We start from the raw sequence: 23142 nt of genomic DNA, 5'->3' as shown, positions 1-23142 counted from the left end.
GGTTACCTCCCATATGTGCCCTGACTGGGGATGGAACCTGTGGCCTCAGTAGATGCCCTTGTTACTGTTGTAACTAGCTATTTAATATTAACCGTAGGAAGAAAGCAACGGGAGGCCAGACATTATAAGCAGGGTCACCTTTACCAGGAAGCTGCAACTTCATTCCCCACAAAGAACTACCGGTACCTTCCCTGCATATCACTAGGAAAGGGGATCAAACAAAAGGGAAAGTGGGCACCTGTGCAGTGAAGTCCAGGTGATGAGGGAAGGTGCTTGCCTGTCAATCTAGCCTGGGGAAGAAAGATCATTGGCTAGAGGCAGGGGAGCCACTGCAAGTGCAGGAAATCTTAAAGGATTCACTGGTTAAGCTCCTAGTTAAAATCCCCAAACAAGAATTCTCACTATCTTGTTCTTGCTCCCCTCCTGCTTCCTTGCACTTGCTTGTTCTGTGACCTGCACTAGTCCACCACGTGGCCCTACAGCCACCATGCAAAGTCTATATTCAATGGCCTGCAGCAGGGAACACAAGCTAAGCTACAGATGCTGGACTGGAATGGACTTTAATGTGGAGCAAAGACTTTGGGCACTAGCTTTGATTCCCCCCCCTGCTGAAGACAAAATGGGACTTTTCCATGGTGGAACGGAGGCAAATGGAACCTTGGAAGGGGGCTCCCTTAATATTCCATCATCAATAAAGCTTTCCATAATACGTCCTCCTCCTGTGGGGGCCTTAAGAATCCCACTTCCACCAGTAACAGGTGGAGACATGGAGGACACCCCACCATTAACAACCTGACTGGAAGTGAACCCACAACCTTTTGGTGTAAGGGACAAGGCTTCAACCAACTGAGCCACTCTGCCAGGGCTAAACTATTTCTTTACTTAATTTTCCTTTTCAAATTGCTTTTATACACATGATAGATTATTTCATTTGCTCTTTGTCTTAACCCTAAGAAATGAATTGGACAATTCTGGTCTCTGAATGAGCCAACATGGGAAGATGGTGGGGACATTTTGGTCCTCTCTGCTCCCTTACAAGTAAGAAGAAAAATTCACAAAGACCAAAACCAACCATAGAAAAACTTCTACTCCCCACATACCCCTCTTGTCCAACATCTATTTCTTAAACAAGTAGAAAAGTAATATTTTTCATGTTTTCAAAAAAACATAGTTTCACCATACCAAACAATTTCGAATAGCAAAATTTAAATTATTTAAAATTTAGAAGGAATAAAATAGAATATATAATTTTGTTGACCAGATGTTAACAATTAGGAATAAGACTATGTCTGAGGTAAAAACATGCTTAGCTAATAATCATCTTGCTATGGGAACAGGAGGAAAGGATGTTGGGAGACAGTTGAAAGTCTTGGCTATAACTCTCAATATATATTTGTTGAATGAGTAAAAATGTGAAATTTATTAATCACTAGCTGTATGACCAATATGTGACTAAACACCTATAATATAATCTTCACAACAATCCTAAGAAGCCACTCTCTTTTTTTTGGCCACCTTGTATCTAAAGAAGTTATATCTTAGAGCAGTGATTTTCAACCATTTTCATCTCATGGCACACATAAACTACTTAGCAAAATTCTGCAGCACACCAAAAAAAACAAAAAAACAAAACATTGTTTTCTGATCTGAAAAAAAATAGTATGATTTTGATTTACAAAAATTAATAATAGTAATTACCTACACTTTTTTCTCCAAAGTGACTTTTTAAAAAATAATCACGTGCCTGTACTTGTATATAAGGTTTTCTGGTACCAATAATTAACCAATCAGACACAAACTTATTATGCAACATGACCAATAATACGCAATTAATTATATTATCTGACCTATGTATTTATGGATCAAGAAAGGGCATTCACACTGGCTGTTGTTATTATTTTATTTGATAATCTAAGGGAAAAGAGGTCAGTGTCCCTGAGTAACAGGCATTGCGTGTTTTAAAACTTCTTGTGGCACAGCAGTGTGTCTCCTGCAGCACACCCGTTGAAAATCGCTGTCTTAGAGTGGTTCAGTACTGCCATTCAAAGAGATAGTGGCCAGTTGAACCCAGAACTACTGATCTTAATCACCGTATTGCTTCACTGTGGAATATAACAGCTGATGCAAATGTGTTTCACTTGTATTAGATGTATAAGTAATGTGGTTTATTTATTTTCACGCTATTCATTGAATACATATTAATTGAGGAAATACAGAATGTTCTATAAACTTTTGGGGATACCAAAAGAATTATGAAGCATATCTGTTCATATTTATTTCCTGTTTAGTCTTTGTGGTTGGTGAGAATACAAAGTAAGCCAAGAGACAGTACCCCTACTTTATACAGCTTTTCTAAAAAAATAATCTCCTACATAGTCCTTATGATAACCCATGAGGAAAGCCAGACAAGAAAATAAAAAGCAGCTATAAAGGTGTGGGGTGACGTTAGGAAAGGTTTCCTTGAGAATGTGGCATCTAGAACAGCAACTGGCACATCGCAATGCTCAATGAATATGTTTAAAGGGTTAATGAGTAGATCAACTTGGATGAAGTTGGACATCCCTTTGGAAGACGCCTTTTGTTTGTTGTTTTGTTCCTAAGCCTGAAGAAGCAGACGGGAGCAGATGGCCCAACTGGAACTCACAGCATAAACGCTGTGCCCTTCCCGGCACATGGTTATGGGCCCCGAGTTCACGGAGTTAAATCAAACAGCTTTTCCCCCCGCTCGCGTGTCCACACAATAAAGTGGAAGCGTCCCACATAAGATAATTTAAAGTGTTTTCTTTACTTAAACAAGTTCCACCTGGGCACAGAAAACATGTCTACTGACCAAACAGCTCTCCGCAAATAGTAACTGCTCAATAAATACTAGTTCATCTATGGCAGATTTGAAACTAAGAAAAGCATTCTAAAAAATATTAGATAATGTACTCTTCTTTCAACGTTATGTACACTTTCCATCTCTGGGTTAATGCTCCTGAGAAAAGAAGAGCAAAGATCCACTGGCAATATTAAAATGTCTTATTTGCTTTTTGTTTTTCAAGATAATCATATTTAAGCTTAAGAGCTTCCTAAAAGCTATCTTTATGTAAAAATACTGGTTTAGGTTGCATTCTTGCTAGGAAAACTGAGATGTAAAGAAAAATCACATCTACTTCTGAAATTCAGCACTCTATCTTTTAACAGCACTAATAATGGTAACAAACAAAGGAGACATCAGTTTAAGATAATATTTTTAAATCTGAAAAATAAAAATATAGCCTGTGTATCATGAATTCAGAGAAGAAATACTTCAAAGCTATCGCAGCTTTAAATATATAATAGAAGACAAAATTTAAGAGCCCATTTTGGGGGGGAGTGGGGGAGGGAATCTTTATCATTTTTTTCAAGAACCAAAATCAGAACAAAATAAACCAATCTATACTAAGTATACCAATCTTAGGCTGAAACAGCTACTATTTTGATTAAATATATCTATTCTGGAGAAAATAGCGGCAGTTGCAGCAATAATAGCATTCAGCTCAGTTGCTTAGAGTGTCATTCTGATACGCCAAGGTTGTGGGTTTGATCCCTGGTCAGGGCACATAAAAGAATCAACCAATGAATGCATAAATCACTGGAACTACAAATGGATCCCCCTCCCTCCTTCCCCCGCTCCCTCCCTTCCTCCCATCTCTTCCTCACTTCCTCTTTCTCTGAAATAAAACAACAACAAAACAATAGGTGGAGAAAATGTAACCAATGTATGCTATAAAATTAAAATGTCCTGATAAAGGTGTTAATGCAGAGAGGACTTATTCAGAAGTTCAAAGTTCAATTCTTTTCTTCCTAAGGGTCCTGCAAATGGTGTTTCTAGGTAAGCTATTGCCTTAAAAACTATTTTGATGGGAATGGAAATGGAAATAAAAGAAACGCCCAGCCTAGCCTGCGTGGCTCAGTGGTTGAGCATCTACCTATGAACCAAGAGGTCACAGTTCGATTCCTGGTCAGGGCACATGCCCAGGTTGTGGGCTCGATCCCCAGTAGGGGGCGTGCAGGAGGCAGCCGATCAATGATTCTCTCTCATCATTGAAGTTTCTATCTCTCTCTCCCTCACCCTTCTTTTCTGAAATCAATAAAAATATATTTTAAAAAAAGAAACGTTCACCACTATGAGAAGATACTCTATTTAGCAGTTCCCATCTGCCCCCTAAATATCTATTTCAACTCAAAGTTGACACCATTTAACCTTCCATTCCACTCAGTGTGGCCATGTGACTCACAAATGGCCAATGGCATGCATGTGTCACATGGTGGTAGTATCCACCTAATCCACTTCCACTCTCTATGCAGAATAGCAAACCCACTCTTCCAATTTTCTGCTGGACACTGTTATTAGGATTTCCTCCAAGTAAATAAAACATTAAAACCCAAAATAAATTCATCATTTTCCCGGCAACCCCTTTCCCTGGTTTATATATTTCTACTAGAGGCCCAGTGCACAAAATTTGTGCACATTGGGGCGGGGGGCTCCCTCAGCCAGGCTTGCACCCTCTCCAATCTGGGACCCTTCAGGAATGTCCGACTGACTGCCAGTAAGTACAACACAGATGAGTAAGAGCCTATAATCTGATAAATAAAATTATTGGGAGGTACTGTTTTGAGGTATTACATATTCCCACACATTCTCTTTTGTTTTCTCTCTCCATGATAAGTAGCTCCCAAGAAACTAGAAACACGAATCAGAAAGGATATATGCACCCCTATGTTCATAGCAGCACAACTCACCATAGCTAAGATCTGGAAACAGCCTAAGTGCCCATCACAGATGAGTGGACTAAAAAACTGTGGTACATCTACACAATGGAATACTACGCTGCTGTAAAAAAGAAGGAGTTCTTACCATTTGCAACAACATGGATGGAGATGGAGAGCATTATGCTAAGTGAAATAAGCCAGGCAGAGAATGATAAATATCACATGATCTCACTCATTTGTGGAATATAATGAACAACATAAACTGATGATCAAGGATAGATCCAAAGACAGAGAAACATCAATCAGAACGTCAAACCTCAGGGAAGGTAAGGGAGGGTGGGGGTAAGGGGGAGAGATCAACCAAAGGACTTACATGCATGCATATAAGCCTAATCAATGGACACAGACAACAGGGGGATGAGGTCATGAATGGGAGGTGGGGGGTAATGGGGGAATAAGGACACATATGTAATACCTTAATCAATAAAGAAATGAAAAAAAAGATAAGTAGCTGGTTCTGCCTTCATTGCTAATGGAGAAAGATTCAACAGAACATTCTGGATGGTGGCTACCTGGGTGTAGACATAGGTAAACATTTATTGAGCTGTAAAATTGAGATTTCTGTATTTTACCTGGACATTTGGCTCTTGTGTTTGCATAAACATAAGCAGTGGCTTCTAACCCACAGGTTAGAATCATTCAGGGACACTTAAAATTTACTGTTGGCTGGATACTCTCCAGATCAGCAAAATCAGAATCTATGGAAATTGAACAGAATTGGAACACTAATTTCTGAAGGGGTAGACTTGTTGTTTGGAATATTGTACACACACACACACACACACACACACACACACTCCTCAAGTAATTCCCATGAACAGCTATCATTAAAAATCAACCCCCAAGGGAATTTAGAGTCCTTGTAAGGGGGCAGAAGAATTCAGGCACAATAAATAGACAATTGTGTTGCTGGAAACAGCAGCAAATGTGGGCCTTCCCTCATGCCCTACAGCAGCCTAAAAAGCCTCACGCTGCCCGCCCCGCCTCCCCGGGCCCCCAACGGAACAGGACTTTTCGGGCAGGGCCTGGGGCTGCCCGCCCCACCTCCCCAGGCCCCCGATGGACCAGGACCCCGTGGTTGGGACCTGGCGCTACCTGTCCCGCCTCCCTGGGCCCCCGATGAAAAGGGACTTTGGGGACAGGGCCTGGCGCTGCCCACACGGCCTCCCTGGGCCCCTGATGGATCAGGACCCTGCGGTTGGGGCCTGGCTCTTCCCACCCCGCCTGTGTATGCAAATTTACCCACCATCTTGGTTGGGTTAATTTGCATATCACTCCTGATTGGCTGGTGGCATAGCGGAGGTATGGTCAATTTACATGTTTGTCTATTATTAGGTAAGATTAATGGTACCAAAACCATGCTCAAGCTCAAAACCCTGAAATTTAATTTTTCTTTGCCTTCCTCCCCTCTGCTAACACACAATTCAATCAGTTGTCAATGCTTCACCCTCAAGCATTCTTGCAATGTCATTTTCTATTTTGATTTCAACAGCTGCCGTTCTATTTCGGGTCCTCCTCCGGGCAGTTAGTAATAAACGCCTCCTAACTGGTGTGCCTGCTCCTTGACTCACTTCTGCACTCAGCTCAATACTCATCCAATACCATTTTACTAAATGCCTCGTAAGCACTGGGCGTTCTTTTGGCTATTCACAATACATACCACTGACATGTCATCTTCTTAAACTCCAGTTCTGACAGTGTCCATACCCTGCTGAAAACCCTTCAATAACCATGAAGGGCCACTTTTGTCTAGCATTGATGTATTCAATATTCTAGTATCTCCTTATACTCATAGACTTTTACCCTCCTATTCCTGTTACATATACCCAACTTTTCAGTAGAGTTAAGACCAGTCCCTAATGTACCTGGAGTTCCCTCCATTTCCTTGTGACTTTCTTTATCTTAGTTTCTCTGGAAAAAGGAAAAACGTCCTCAATGTCATCCTCAAAAATGGTGAATATGCTAAATTCACCTTTAATAATTAAAATGTAAATGGCTTTTTAATGTTTTTATTAGGTTAAAATTAATAGAAAATAAGTATTTATCCCTTAAATATTCCTAAGACCTGGCTGAGGATTTAACAATAAACCATATTTAAAGCCTGGTCTCATAAGGAGGTGGATATTTTTACAACCCTTTCACTATTTAATTAAGAGAATTATGGAAGGCCTCATGTTATAGACAAAAATCCTTTGGTAACAATTAAGCATTACTATATCCAGTTCATGGGGAAGGGCGATCCCACTTCAGGCAGATGCCCATACAGGCAGGTTGATGATAAAATGTCACCAAAGCAGCTGAAAGAGGTAGGTCTTTGTGAATACTTGATGCCTTCCATTGGTGTGAAATGTTTCACACGGATGTCTCATTTTGAAGCGTGAAATACACTTCTGCAACATCTTAATTTATTTAATTAAATTGCTTCTGATAATGAGAAGGGCTCGGGCATGATTAGGTACGTCTCTCTGGCTAGACTGAGGTCTCCACCAGGGTAGTGATTACTACTCTTTCTCAGCACCACCAATACCGAAACCCACCGGGGGTGACCACTCACTCTGTGGTCCCCTGGCCCCAACTCTGACCGACTAATTCAGAAACTAAGGATGGGGACCACGTTTAAAAAGCTCTCCAGGTAATTTTTATGTAGTTGAGTTTGAGAACCACTATCTCAGGCTAGAGGCAAACTGCTTGCTTATGAGCAAATATACATTTTATGAAACAGAGTAGGCACCTTAAAAGCCTTATGAAAATCGAAGACTTCACCATACCAACTACCACCCCCAAATGTATAAGAGAACTTCCAAGAGCTTCCAAAGAAAGGATAGTATAGCTGATGGGCATCAGCAGACGAGTGGATTAAAAAACTGTGGTACATCTACACAATGGAATACTACACTGCTATAAAAAAGAAGGAACTCTTTCCGTTTGCAACAGCATGGATGAACATGGAGAGCATTATGCTAATTAAAAAAAAAAACAGCCAGAAAAGATAAATATCACATGATATCACTCATCTGTGGAATATAATGAACAACATAAACTGACGAATAAAAATAGATCCAGAGACAGAAAAGCATCGATCAGACTGTCAAACCTCAGAGGGAAGGCAGGGGAGGGTGGGGAGGCGGGTAAGAGGTCAACTGAAGGACTTGTATGCACGCATATAAGCCTAACCAATGGACTCAGACACCAAGGGGGCGAGGCATGTGCTGAGAGGTGGGAGCGGCTGGGAGAGGTCAATGGGGAAAAGGAGACATATGTAATACTTTCAACAATAAAGAATTTAAATTAAAAAAAAGGATAGTACAGAGGCTACTGATGGTGTAGAGCTGGACTCTCACACAAGTTGTCTGCATTTGAATCTCAACTGTGCCAATGACTAGTTTACTGCATTTGGACATCTTATCTTTCTGTGCCTAGATTTCCCCATCTGAATAATTAGAGTTATAACAATACCAATTACATGAAATTATGGAATTAATACATGTAAAGCTCTTGAAATAGCACATAGTTATAGCTGTTAAGAGTACCTTAACACTAATATATGATACTATGGATAATGAGATTCACTTGTAACATATGTATACGTGAATATAGTAACTTTTACTAACTACCAAAGTAACTTTTACTTGTCAGTTAATTTTAAACAACAATAACAAATGCTCCCAAATGGAAAGGGTTTCAAATTAATTACTGTCTCAAGAAAATAAAGCTTTCAGAATCAGGCCAGGTGGCTTGGTACTTGGTCACATTTTCAACACAAGGAGGTTTTCACTGATATATTTGAGCAGAACAAGTTCACTCAGTGTCTACAGTGGAAATAAGAGATTCCTTCAGCCCAATCCAAATAATAACCCAACTAGTTCCCAGAAGATCAACATGAAGACACAATCAAACCTTTAGCTCAGATTCACTTTCCCCCCTGCTTCCCTGCATTCCTCACCCCTAGGGACTCAGGACATGCGGTCAGTGGACCCTCTGCCATGCAGGAGGTACCCCTGCAGTCATAGTAGGATGAATTGTTGCATTGGGGCAGTAGCTGGCAGACTAATTCATAAGCAGCATTTCTTTATAGGGCTGGTCTCATAAGTCAGTTTAGCATCTTTGGTTGAAGCTGAATTCACAGTCACAGGAATACTGGGGAGTGCATTTCACAATGTAGAAAAAAGTTACTATAAGAAACTCTGAAAAATGATAGGAAATCAGTGTACTATCTCCTTTAGTCCTAAGTGCCAGATATTGGAATATAGGATAGCCCAGAGGCTGTTTGGATAGTCCTGTGAAGAGATTTGAAGAGGGAACTATGAATTAGATCCAAGTAGATTATGAAAGTAGAGATTCTGAACTCTGAATGTGTAATTGTTTTCCATGACGATGGTGACTTGTTACTTTCAATCAATTCGGATTATCGTCACTTCACTCCACCAGTATTGTAAGCTAAAAGATAACCCCGGTAATTCATGAAAATGAAGCACAAGGCATTCAAAGTCTCAACATTTGTAAATACAAGAGTTAAATTAAAATTGTTTTTCTCGTGGCCAAAATACATAGCAAATATGATAAAAAAGTCTTTCTTATAGGGTGTTTTACTGAGTTATCTACTAAGAGTTTAATATTCAGTAAAAATTGTGTTAAAGTTATTCCTTGTAACTCTTTATATGTTTTTATATTTTATATTTTATGAATAATTATAACAAACATTTCAAACAATGATAGTGTAATTATGATAACAAATTCATAAAAATATGCAGGAAGATAAAACAAACTTAATTTTTAACATTTCAGGAACACAGTATACATGAAGAAGATGGATATTTTGGTGTTTGGTACTCAGGGCTTAGTTAGCAGACCTCTGGGCGAACACCTTACAAATATCACCCATGCCCAAATAATGTTGCTTAGTAAGTGGTAAGTGGTTTGCACTGATTATAGAGGAAAGTATGGGCTGTTCCGATTTGCAGAAAGTGTGACCCTCCTGCTGCACAGATGGATAAGGCAGTCTCTGTATTGTGGGGAGATGTACCACATATGACAGCAGTGGTATGTTGCTTAGATGGCACAATCCAAATATCTATATAATAGAGGAATATGCAAATTAGCCGGGACACCGTAACATCATGACCAAACAGCAGGAACCTGAGTCTGTGTGGCGCCTGGCCAGGGCAAGGGACCTCAGGCCGCGCCCCCGCCCTGTGGGGCTTGACGGGGACCTCAGGCCATGCCCTTCACCGGGTGGGGCTTGATGGGGGACCTCAGGCTGCACCCCCCGCCCCGGTGCTGGGCCAGGAGACCTGAGGATGCACCCACCCACACACCCAGATGGGCTTGACAGGGGTGGGGCCGGCCGGGTCTGGGTCTCCTGTGTTTTTGAAGAGCGTGTGGGTGGTGGGCAGGGACTTGACTCTAGGTCCTGCGGTGCGCCCCAGATTCTGACAGGAGGGAGATTTTCATATACATTTTACCAATTTTCTTTCATCTCTGACACTTCTATTATAAAGAGCAAATAGCAATATTAAAATATTTCCTCTAATTAATTCCCTTTTAATGTGCACAAATTTCATGCACAGGGCCACTAGTCAGTATATAATAGCTGAACACAGTGAATTGAATTGTTTGGACATTTTCAGTACCACTCAGTGCAGTATAGGGACCATGTGAAAATAAACATTACCTCTCCTCCATCTGTTTTGTTCAATATTCTCTCTTCCTCTATTATTCAATAATCTGCATCTATTGAATTTTTTAAATTCAAGGTGCTATGGAAATCCATTTAAATCAGATGTAATTCCTATGCTCAAGTGGATAAAGGACAAGAAAGAGAAAGGTAAATTGTAACTACAAAGGTATGTTAGTTACTATGATTAAAATAAAAGCTTGCAGAATGGAGAAAAAGGACACTATAGTCACTTCCATCTTTGGAGATAAAAAGCAGGAATTCCAGGAATCATGTTATAGAGAAGGGGATAAAGGAGCAGAATTTAAAGAAGGCTGGTAGATGGTCCCCATAGATGAACCTTAAAGTGTACTAGTATATGCCTAAAGCACAGGAGCAGAAAACAGCCAGATGAATTTGAGGATCAGCAAGAAATCCAGGCCAATGAGGCCTTAGGTGCTGGAAGTCAGAGAGGAAGCAGCTTAAAGGAAAGAAAAGAGATTCCCTGTACAGCTAATTTTAAATTAGAGAATAATCACTACATGCTTAATCGTATATTCCATAGCTCATAGAATCTGAAGTTAAGCTCACAAACACATCCTTTAAAGCTGCTATGTTAGTATGAATGTGGTAAATGACCAAATAATTAGAGACTAAATATATTATTTTAGTACAGAGGCAAGAAGTCATCTTTACTTAATGTTAAGTGACTTGTTTTTAAAACAAAAAAGTAACAAATTTTTTAAGCACACCTGCCTATGTATGAAAGCTTATTTCTAATAAACAACTTAAAACAGTAGTTTTCCATCCAGGATTATTGTTTTTTTTAAAGATATAATTAGAAAAGCAATATATTAATGTCCTGATGTAATTGGCTTAGAGAGGTGTTTAAAAAGGATGGGAGTTTAAAGGGAAATGTAGCTTTTATTTTTCCAGGAAAAAAAGTCTAAAATATTTTCTGCTTGAATAAAGAAGCAGTAAAGATGGATTAGAATCTATACATACGTGTATGCATATGCAATGCATATACATATGTAATTTAGGCTCTGTAACTGGAAACAACCTGAAAAATAAAATCTATTCTTAAGTTTGGTGTTTTTAAAAATTGTTTCTGTGTCTCAAGGAACTCCAGGTATCTATAAGAACCAAAGAACTTTTCACAGATATTATATACAGGCTTTTCAGTGAAATAAATGTTACTCTACTTTTTGCACCATTTTGAATTCTACTGTTCACAAAGTTTTAGGAAAAAAAGCCCACTATTTATGGAATTTGTACTCCAGGATGTAAATTTGTAACATAATTTGCACTTGCATAATTCTTTTCTGGGCCCATGTTTTCTACACTATTATTCTGTTTAAAAATGCAAAAGTCAGATAGTCTTGCTTTGAGATATTTTAAATTTTCTAACAATGAAGAATCGAATAGCCATTTGGGAACATTAACAGTTGAAAATACTTATAAATTGTACAATATACTGCCTACTTATGATTTGTTACTAAAAGTGGATGCACTTCTGACCAGGCTATAGAACATGGTTCTGAGATTTTCTGGGTCACATATTTCCCACTATCCTTCCTCATTTTTCTTCACTGTTCTTTCCTTTCCTGCCACCTGTGAGGTTATCCCTACCTGCAATTCCAACCACAAAGTGCCACATCATCAAGCAAAGGTGTTTTTAAATTTCATTTGTTGATGTTTTAATGTAACTCGAGCAGTACAAATCCAGGCTTTATGAGCTGATGAAACACGTTATTACAGTGCAGTCTACGAATGACCTGCAGGAGATCTGTGGGGCAATGCACGCATTTCTATTTTCACCCAGTGAGCCCTCCTGTGCACATTCAAGACAGAGAAACTAGTGTCTCTCTTCCCCACAGACTCTGTGGCATATGGAAAAGGAACATATTAAGATCATATTCACATTTTCTAAAAAGGATAATAAATTATTAAAAGAGAAAGATCAAAACCAATTTTTCTCAGTGATAAAATACTAGTATTGAAACTACTGGTAAATTAACTTTCTAAGGAAAATTATGGCTTTGCCTAGGTACACACATCAAATTGATTTGCAGGTAATAATATAGTTATGTAATACATAGTGTAACGGGGATTTCTCTCCTTTCATATTCTATACATTATGTTCAACTAGTTTTTAGTTTAACAAAAGTTCTATTAAAAATAGGCTATTTGTGCAAACAAAATGGTTAGCAGATGATGTAAGATCAGGCCACAAAAGTTTGTGGTTATATTTACCCCGTTTGCTTTTCTATATCTTTTTAAAAATGTATTTTTATTGATTTTTCAGAGAGAGGAAGGAGAGGGAGAAAGAGAGAGAGAAACATCCATGTGAGAGGGAAACATCTAACCACTGCTTCCTGCAAACCACACCCCCACCCCCTCACTAAAGATCAAGACTGCAACCTGGCACGTGCCCTGACTTGGAGTCAAACTGGCAACCTTTCCGTGCACAGATGACACCTAACCATCAGAGCCACACCAGCCAGGACTACTTTTCTATACCTTATATTGAGAGCATTTTGAAGGCAAGTGCTGTCTTTTCTCTAGTGCCTAGTAGAACACAGTGGAGATATTTGTTCAGTACATGTTTGTTGAACTAATGAAAAATGAAACTGGAAATACATTAAAACACAATTACCTCAGAAAATTTTAAACATATAGTATTTTAATACATGTAGCTATAAAAAAGAAAAAGAACAGAAAATAATTATCTTTCAAAATAAATAAACAGTCATCCTGACTCACCTAAGTCAGGTAGCCAAGTACCCAGAAGGTTTAAATAAGTTTTTGCATTTTTATATGAACTAACCCAAGACATCCTATATAATAAAAGCCTAATATGCTAAGTGTCCGGTCGACCATTAAACCACTCAAAGAATAATATGCTAATGATATGCTAAGGCAATTCAACTGCTCACTATGACATGCACTGACCACCAGGGGGTAGATGCTCCAACCGATAGGTTAGCTTGCTGCTGGGGTCCGGCCAATCAGGACTGAGTGAGAAGGGCTGGACATGCCCTGGAGCCCTCCTGTGGTCCCTCCCTGGCTGGCCAACCTCCCTCATCCCTCCCCGGCCCTGATCGTGCACCGGTGGGGTCCTTCGGCCTGGCATGTACCCTCTCACAATCCAAGCTGAGGGATTCCCCTCCGCAAGTGCACAAGTTTCGTGCACCAGGCCTCTAGTATTCCCATAATTGTGCAAAGTTGCTATTTCTAACATGTCAGTCAGAAAGAGAAATGGATATTCTAATGAACCAGTTAGTGTTTAAGGTGGCAATTCATTAGTTGAAAAAAATCATTTAGGGAAATAAAGATTAGAAAAACTTGAAAATAATAACATATTTCTGTTTAACTTTATTCACTAGACCAATCCTTTACATCCAGAACCAACTACGAACATTATGGTGCCATCAATGATTGCTTTTTGAGTGTGTTAAAATTAAAATGGTAATTTCAATTTTTATTCATCAAGACAAGGAATAAAATGGAATTGAATACTAATTAGTGCATGTGAGTCATTCACCTGAAAAACTAAGGGAATACTATGCTCCTTTTAAGTGAGTTTAAGCAAAGAGCTTAAATGTTTCATTTGAAGGACTGATTAAAAATTAAATGACAAGAAAATAAATAATGTTCAACACAGAAAATTTGGTACATGATCTGTCTTCCCAGAGCCCCTTAAATATGATTATTTTTAAGGGATAACCTTTTATATGTTCAAAAAATAACTTAGAAAGTAAGTTATTAAATAATACAATACACAATATATACTCTGAACACAATCACAAATCTCTCTCTCTCTCTCTCTCTCTCTCTCTGTGTGTGTGTATATATATATATATATAAAAGCCTAAGCAACTGTTGCAACCGGATGACTGAACGACCAGCAGGTAGCTATGCTGTGCACCAAAGGGCAGTGTTCTACTATGATGACCACCAAAGGGCATCAGCTCAATGCAGGAGCTGCCCCCTGGTGGTCAGTGAGCTCCCACAGCCAACCTCCTGTGGTCCTCCCCACAGCTGACCAGTCCTGATCGGCTCTGATCCCCAGCCAGGCAGAGGGACCTCACCCATGCATGAATTTGTGCACTGGGCCTCTAGTTAATAACAATAGTGAACTTTCAATTTTCCTCCCATTATCTGCAAGATATCTTCATTTTTATTTATTTTTACTATTATTCTCTAAGACCTCATTATCATCTGCACAGTAATAGCAAAATAATTATAATAATGGTAATCATAATAAATTTCCCTTAAAAGTAAAAGAAATATTTAAATATTCTATGTAAGTTGACCAAGTTATATTTATCTACCTATTATCATGGGCTTAAAAAATGTTCATTTATACTTTGAAAGGCATAATGATGCATTAGCATTAAGTAAGCAACAAACTGGAACAAACTAAAATGAATTACCAGAACATCAGAATGTCAGAAACTTTAATGCAGAGTTTCTCAGAGAAACCACTGGAAAAGTTTGTTATTTATAGTTTATCGAAAACATGGCAGTCACTGAAGCTCACAAGCATAATTTGCTGAACAGAAACCTTTATGCAAACTGGTGATCCCATCTCTCAATTGTCCTGCAATTTCTGTTCTAAATCTTAATTTCTAAAGTTTTATCATGAACTAAATTCCACTAATGCATTTCATAATAGTCAAATAAAAATGGTCTCTGGATTAATTTTTAGCAAGTAGAATGCAAGCACTTTTGGGGGGTGGGAGAGGGTCTATTTTAAACTATGATGGGCTACTCATTAGTCTGGGATCAAAACTATATGGATGTGCCATTTCCTTTATCTGGAATTCTCACTGCACATATGGCTATAGATTAGAAAAATAATGTGTAATTTAAGAAGCAATTTCTGGCCCTGACCGGTTTGGCTCAGTGGATAGAGCATCAAACCTGCGGAATGAAAGGTCCGGGGTTCGATTCCAGTCAAGAGCATGTACCTTGGTTGTGGGCACATCCCCAGTAGGGGGTGTGCAGGAGGCAACTGATCAATGTTTCTCTCTCATCAATGTTTCTAACTCTCTATCCCTTTCCCTTCCTCTCTGTAAAAAATCAATAAAAAATATTTTTTTTTAAAAGAAGCAATTTCTGCAAATGCATGCAAATATAAATTCATAAAACAAAAAAAAATCAGATAACCACGTAGAGTCATATGAATGAAATAAACATATACAGGATATGTAAAAATTCACAAGAAACCTGAACAAATAAATCATCTGAAGGAGATTATGGCCCTATTCCTAAAATACTCTATTTGGCCATAAATCAATTTTCCTTCCTATCAACTGCATGTAAAGCAGCCCCAATACATTGCACCTAATAATGTCACATCGAAGAGTCCCATGTTAAAAATTACCTTGGCACAAAATATGTAGTAAATAAATAAAACAGATCAGCTACCTAAACAAATCATAATTCTGTAATAGCTTCCTATTCCAAAGAAATAAGGCCAAACCTTTTAGTATGTAAAAACCCTAAGGCACACTAAACTCACACACTAAATGTAAACACATTCCTCCAGCAGCCTATACAAAAAGCATGATTTTCTTCGTGACGTTCCCCAGATTCTCACCTGACCTCTCTGATCATGCTACCCCCTTGGCTTCTAGGCTCTATTGAAAGGCATTTTTCTAAGGCCTACCTCAAAATCTATCTTTCCTGAGATGCTTCTCATGATAATTAATTACTTCTTTCTCTGACTCCATTGTGTACTGGATTTTCCTTCTATTTAGCACTCATCAATGACTTGTTAGATATTATTAATGTGCTCACCCTCCCTCCAACAGAGCAATAATCTTTTCACAGAAAACAGGTTTGAGCACCTTTTGTGTCCTCCTAATATCTAATTTACTGTCTCACTTCAGCTAAGTGGCCAAAAAGCATTTAACTGAATTTAATATAAGGAACTGGAATTGCTACCATCTATTCCATCTTTGGAAAATCACTTACTAACTCAGTTGCTCATTGTGTTCTCCTGTTTTGAAAAATAGCTGGTTGATGATAATAAATGAAGGTATGTATTAAAACACCTTCAGTTATTGTAAAAAAACCTTTTCTTTTATATGTACCTTACATAGTGAAATTCATAACCCATAGATTTAAAATTTTTAACCCTCTTACCAATGGAATGCATGTTTTTCACAGTTTCAGAGTTGATAGCCAATTTGGACTCTTAAGTAAATTGTCTTTTCCTCTGTGACCATGAAGAAAAGCCACGTTGGGCTCTCATTGTGTTCTCTCTGAAGTGACTCTGGTCATTCTTTAGCAGTAACCTTATCCCATCTCATCTGTTACCTGAATCCATGACCATCTGTCATTTTCTGCTGCTGTCCAGGCATTTATAAGCCCCTTCTTATTAAGGCGAGCATAGTAGGGATACCACTTCTGGAGTCCAAAAAGAGCTCGGTGGGTCGATGAAGCTGTGATTTGCTGATTTGATATGATTCCACCTTCAATTCCCAATGGGCCCGAGCATTCTGGAAACAAATCAGAAAGAAAGGTGAATGTTATTAGAAATAAGCCACATTTGAAATGCGGCAGTTAGATTTGATAAGAGATATTTTAAAAATGATTTTGAATTGTACCACGGCACCACTTAGGACACACACACTTTACAGATGTTACAAATCATTACATGAAAGAAATATGTCTTGTTCCTCAGGACACTCTCTTCTTCATTTTTTTGAGTATGGCAACTGAACGGACATTTCCCTTCTGCGTTATGACTGCATTATGTACAATTACCCTTTGGCTGGTGATCATGTCAATAAAAGAATAATTCCCTTAAAAGGCCTATCTCATATTTCATACTCCTAGGGACTGGCATGCCTCATAAATAAGTTCTCAATAAATATCTGTTGATCTATTGTTTTTTTCCTAGCCTTCCTCTAAGTTTGTATCAGAATCATTTTCACACTGACTTAGCATTTTGCACTACTATAAATTTTTTAACTTACATTTGTATAACTAGTGTCAGTTATGATTTCACAAAAAAATAAGCAATGTGTAAATCTGTCAACATTTAAAAACATTATAATAATAACTTGTGCTATGTTATAAATAATAGAAAACACGTTGACACATTGTTTTTATAAAGTAAACAGGTAAATTCTCTGACATTATACACAACCATATGTATACCACTCACTAAATCCAAATATTAAAATACTTATATTTCTAATTTTTATGTCTAAATTCACAACTATATATTGGGATTCTGCACGTATATTTTAACTCTCTTCTCTTATTTTTCTTTAAATTTGTGACTTATAAATTTAGGAGAATTTCTTAATAAAAATTTAAAATACTAAGATTAAAGCATAAAATACTCAAATGTATGATCTCAGATAACAAATTTGTTTAAATTTTAAAAACAGAACTAGAGCTAAATCCATCTAAGACTTACATATATATTTAAACAACTTACAAATATATTACATATATTTGCCTTTTATAATATTTCATCAGAATATACATTTATTTTAAATTCAGTTTTGGAAATTCATTAAGTAATATTATCTATAATAATAAAAGGGTAATATGCTGATTAGACCGGACATCTTCCAGACATCATCCTGGACGTCCTTCTGATGTAGCCTGGGCTAGAGGGAAGCCAGCCCCGGTCCTGGGTGCCTGCGGGCGGCCCAAGGGAAGCCAGCCCGGGTCCCAGGTGCCTGCGGGCGGCCAGAGGAGGGAAGCAGCCTGGGTCCCAGGTGCTGGTGGGAAGCTGGTGCCAGCAGCCAGGGGAAGGAAGGCCTATTCTTGCACGAATTTTTGTGCATTGGGCCTCTAGTAAATAATAAAAGGTAACATCTTGTTTTCTTAATTTCATTAACATTTCATACAATATACTCAACTTTTGCCAAATTAGATTTGTATAATAAATATAATAACCTTATTATAAAATATACAATAATTTTTCAGAATTTCTGAAAATATTAAAGGACCACACTGCCATTATTAAGTGCCACTCTATAGAAGCCAACTTGGTCAGTGATGGCCACCAAGCATATTTTATATATCTTAATTACTATTGAAGTCCAGCATTTGCCTGTTATTAAATGTATACATCACTTTGAGGTTAAAAATATGAAAAAAGGAAATCTTCAGCTGGATTATCATATTTTTAAAATTTACAAAGATGTTTCCCACTGGGAACCATTTTTCATTAAGCAGAAACATCTCTTTTTTTCTATCTCATGAGCAGAGAATAAGTAGCTCTAAGCACATCACTAACATTTCTCCCATTGCTTTAAAACCTTTAAACACTGTTTATAAGAAGGACAAAAGTATGTGGATAAGTAACCATCTTAATCAGACTTTATTTGTAAAATGACATTAATACACCAAAAATTGACTCTCTGTGACTAATGATTAATAAATCATTCACTCGATAAGTTAAATTTAGATACTAAGATCTTTTATAAAACGTGTAATTAGAGCTGTTTAGCACTTCATAAAGGTGTACTATATCATTTTGAAGTCATTAAATCAAGAAGCCATTCATTTTCAGAATTGCAGTATTAGGAGTTACAGATTATCTGATTTCCACTTTCCAAAATAATTAATGTAGAAAACTCAAATGCCTTTGGATTCTTGCTTTAGTTTCCATGTTGTAAGATTTTTACAGACTTCATGAAAGTACTGAGACGTTCATGATGACACTTTGATTTTAAACAACTTCAGGAAGCTGACTTTTTAGGAATATTGCCATGAAAGGCAACTCAAGTATCCTTGTCCTTGATTTGTGCAATGTTTGGGTGGAAAAATGCTGCAGGCAGGAAAGCCATTTATTGCAGGCCAGTCAGTAGAATGGCTGACCTAGGGAGCCAGCTTTGATTAATTAGACTGCATGACAGCCTTAGAAAGAACTCTGTACCATTTAGTCGTGTACTTCTAAACACCCTACACTGAATTGGACACCTTCACCGAATTTGTAACCATTTAAAAAGTGATTAGTCCTCAAACCACACTATTTAATGCCTACTTTATCAGTACTCTTGACCAACCAACCGCCCCTTATTGGCTGTGAACTGTTGCATTATCATATAAGCCAAAAGCCATAAGACTCCAAATCTTTGCCGCGTCCTCACTAGTCATTCATTCAAACAAAAAAATACAAATATATATGGCTTCACAGTTTACAAAGTGTTTCACATAAGCTGCCTTGTTGTTATGTCAAATTTATGAATATTTCTTTACTCAGTTCTCAGTTCCACATGATTTTTAAAAAGTAAGTATTTACAACATTCACTTATATCCTGTATGTTGCCAATCAGTAAAACCCAAACGAAGAAACCTGACTATGGCAGGTGGGGTGGAGGTGGAGGAGTTGGGGGTCTTGAATGAGGCATGGGTCCGCGAGGCATCAGCTTATTTCCTTACTGGTTAGTGCTCCTCAATTTTCCTCATTTTAAAAACTGAGGTTATGATAACACCTAATTCACCAGTTGTGAGGAAATAAAAGGGAAAAAAGTGTTTTGCCTTGATAACTATCCACTGTTAAAAAATAATGAGCTTGGGGTCTGTAAAGTCTCACGCATGTTTCTCTTTAGCATTGAGGAGACCCTGACCATTAGCTCCAATGGAGGAGGAGCTGGCTGTTTACACTGTTACTTCCTTAAATGTTCACCATGTCTTGTACACAGGAAGGCTGAATATCAGTATTGGGTATTGGGGTCTTTTTTTTTTCCAAACAGCAAACTAATAAGCAAATCCAAGTCTCATTACTTCACCCTGGAAAGTTATCAGGACAGCAGCTTTTCTTCACCAATCATTTGGACCACATCAAACGGATGTCATCATAATAAAAGGTTCAAAATCCAATTTCCTTTTGCCTATGCTATCCACCTCCCCAATGTCCTATTAAAGTCAACAGTTATGAAAACTAATGGAGTTGCAATTCAGAATGCAAATGATCATACACTTAAGATTAAGTGACCTTAAGCAGTGAACAATAAGATGCTTAAAAGAAAGATATTATGGAGCTGTAGTTGGTACCACTATCAAATAAAGGAGGGAAGGGTATGAAATAATGGGGAACTTAATATTACATGAGCATTCTGAAGTTTAAAAAGAGTATGCACATGTAATTCCTCACATATCAAAATGATATTTTAAGGAAAAAAGTTATTATGACTATATAATAAATGAGGAAGCTTGTGAGGAGAGAAGTTAAACTCATAAAAGGTGAGTATGGAATTTAAGCCAAAATGCTCTGCTTCATAAACAGAAAATCATATCAATTGATAAAGCAAAGAGTTCAGTAATTCTTCACAAGCTGATTCTGGAATGACCTGTTTTTGTCCTACCTGCTATTGCCATGCTGAACCTGGTGGGCTACAGTCACATCAACCAGGCTGCAGGGACAGAACTGAAAAGTGAAAACCTGCTTCTTTGCTCAAACCATACCCAGAACTTCCCTGCCCCACAGCTCATCCATATGTATCATGTGTGTCCATATGTTGCCCCATAAAATGGGGAGCCCCTTAGTAGTCAGGAATTACATCCCTCATAGTACCTAACAGCAAGCCTTGATCCTAGCAGACACCTAATAAGTACTTATAGAGGAAATTAATTATGAAATAAATATGAAAGGTAATTAAACAGTAAAAGTTTCAGCTAACATTGTAATACTCTATTTGTATAATCCTCTATACTAATAAAAGGGTAATATGCTAATTAGACTGGGTCGGCTGGACATCTTCCAGATGTCCAACTTTCTTCCAGACATAGCCACGGTGGTGGGGGCCAAGGCAGAGGCAGTTAGGAGCGATCAGGCTGGCAGGGGAGCAAGTAGTTAGGGGGCAATCAGGTTGGCAGGGGAGGGCCATTGGGGCTATCAGGACAGTGAGGGGAGAGCAGTTGGGGGCGATCAGGCAGGCAGGCAGGCAGGTGGTTAGGAGCCAGTGGTCCCGGATTGTGAGAGGAATGTCCAAGGGGTCCCAGATTGGAGAGGGTGCAGACTGGGCTGAGGGAAACCCCAACCCCCCCCCCATGCACAAATTTTGTGCACCAGGCCTCTAGTATATAATAAAAGGCTAATATGCAAATTGACCAAATGGTGGAACCGGTTGCTATAACATGCACTGACCACCAGGGGGCAGACATTCAGTGCAGGAGCTGCCCCCTGGTGGTCAGTGTGCTCCCACAGGGGGAGTGCCACTCACCCAGAAGCCGGGCCATGGCTGGCGAGAGCAGCAGTAGTGGCGGGAGCCTCTCCCACCTGGAGCCTCTCCAGCCTCCACAATAGGAGTGGGTCTAAGCCATTGGCTGGCCATGCCCTGAGGGCTCCCGAACTGCGAGGGCGCAGGCTGGGCTGAGCTCCCCCCCCACCCCCGCCCGCCAGCCGAGTGCACAAATTTAGTGCACTGGGCCTCTAGTTCATTTTATAAATTAAAAATATCATTTCGTTTACTTTCTCAAGAGTAAACAGATATAGATGCCTTTAGAAATTGTCCATATGCTGAGTGAAGAGGAAAGACATGTCTTTGTAATGAAAAACAAACAAACTGACAGTCGAGTGGGTTACTTCTTTCAAATAGCTGCCACTCAGCCAATAGGTGTTTCTGAAATTGTCTACTGTTATCCCCAGAGTGGGCCCAGTGGCAATCTGATCAGCACCAACTATTGCAGGAGGATAAAGGAGTCAACATTTCTGATCATTAGATCTGTGTTTGTGCATCTTTGGTATTATGCTTTCTTCTGTCAGATCTGACAATAATCCTAATTTAAGGATTCCAATCAACATTGATTACCAGAGGTTTTAAGGCATCATTTATATAACCAGTTAAAATAACTGCATTGCCTGAGTCATCTGAGCGGCCTGGAAATACCTTCTGACCTGAGACCCTGCTGCTCAGCTGTTCATACAGACTGCGCAAGTGTGTGATGTCACCTGGCAGGCTGAGCAAGGAGAGCAGCTGGACCAGCTGGGGCCAAGCCTCACGTGCCCACCGCAGAGCACTTCCCCAATTTTGCCAAATCCTTGTGAATAAAACAGCTTCAAAGTGAAGTCCTCACTCTGCAAACTCATCCTCTGGAGTGTGGCAAAGAATGGCATCTGCATTTTATTGATCTTGTAGCTGACAAGTAAGCAGTGCCTCAAGATGTCTCCCATTTTGTTCCTGAGTGCGCTGACTAAGCCTTTCAAATAAGGGAGATGCACGGCTGAATCCGTAACAGGCTACTGCTTTCATTTGCTCTATCTCAATCTCCAGACCTCTTCAGAATGAAAGGGTTTCAAATTAAAGCCATGTAAGAAACAAATCTCCTTTAAACATCTCCAGTCCTCTCTTTCTCTGAGCATCTCCTCTTCTTACAGGAGTGGAGTCCTCTGCTGTGCTTAGCTTATCACCATAATTGTGCTGAACACAAGCGCTGGCGAATAGATTACTGATGATCTCCAATATGCAGAAATTAGTGCTGATTCCAGCATAAACTTCTCTCTGTGCCACTTGGATTGCAGCCTTCCCTTTCTTCCTGGTGTTTGCTTTATTTTAGAGTTGTCTTGAGACCAGGCTCTAAATTGATGAGGGCAAGGACAAGGCCACTATTCCTCACACTGTGGCCCAAGGGTTAAAATAAGTCCTGACGATTTTTTTTTCTTCTGAGTTGTGTCATCTAAGCCCTCACACATTTGCTATTTCTCTTAGGCC

The 23142-nt window shown here is 38.9% G+C and overlaps 1 protein-coding gene across 2 annotated transcripts in view; it reads right to left on the bottom strand.

The window, feature by feature from the left end:
• EDIL3 (EGF like repeats and discoidin domains 3) overlaps positions 1–23142 on the bottom strand; it is a 397106-nt gene that overhangs the window by 129057 nt on the left and 244907 nt on the right. For both annotated transcript variants that reach the window (XM_080682026.1, XM_080682025.1), the window contains one exon: positions 16781–16962. In XM_080682026.1, the coding sequence (XP_080538152.1) occupies positions 16781–16962 (182 nt within the window). The remainder of the gene's footprint in view (positions 1–16780; positions 16963–23142) is intronic.

Source organism: Plecotus auritus (assembly GCF_963455305.1).
Source record: "Plecotus auritus genome assembly, chromosome: 7".
NCBI classification, from domain to species: domain Eukaryota; kingdom Metazoa; phylum Chordata; class Mammalia; order Chiroptera; family Vespertilionidae; genus Plecotus; species Plecotus auritus.
The sequence above is the reverse complement of the archived record's forward strand: the minus strand, read 5'-3'. Positions and strand labels throughout refer to the sequence as shown.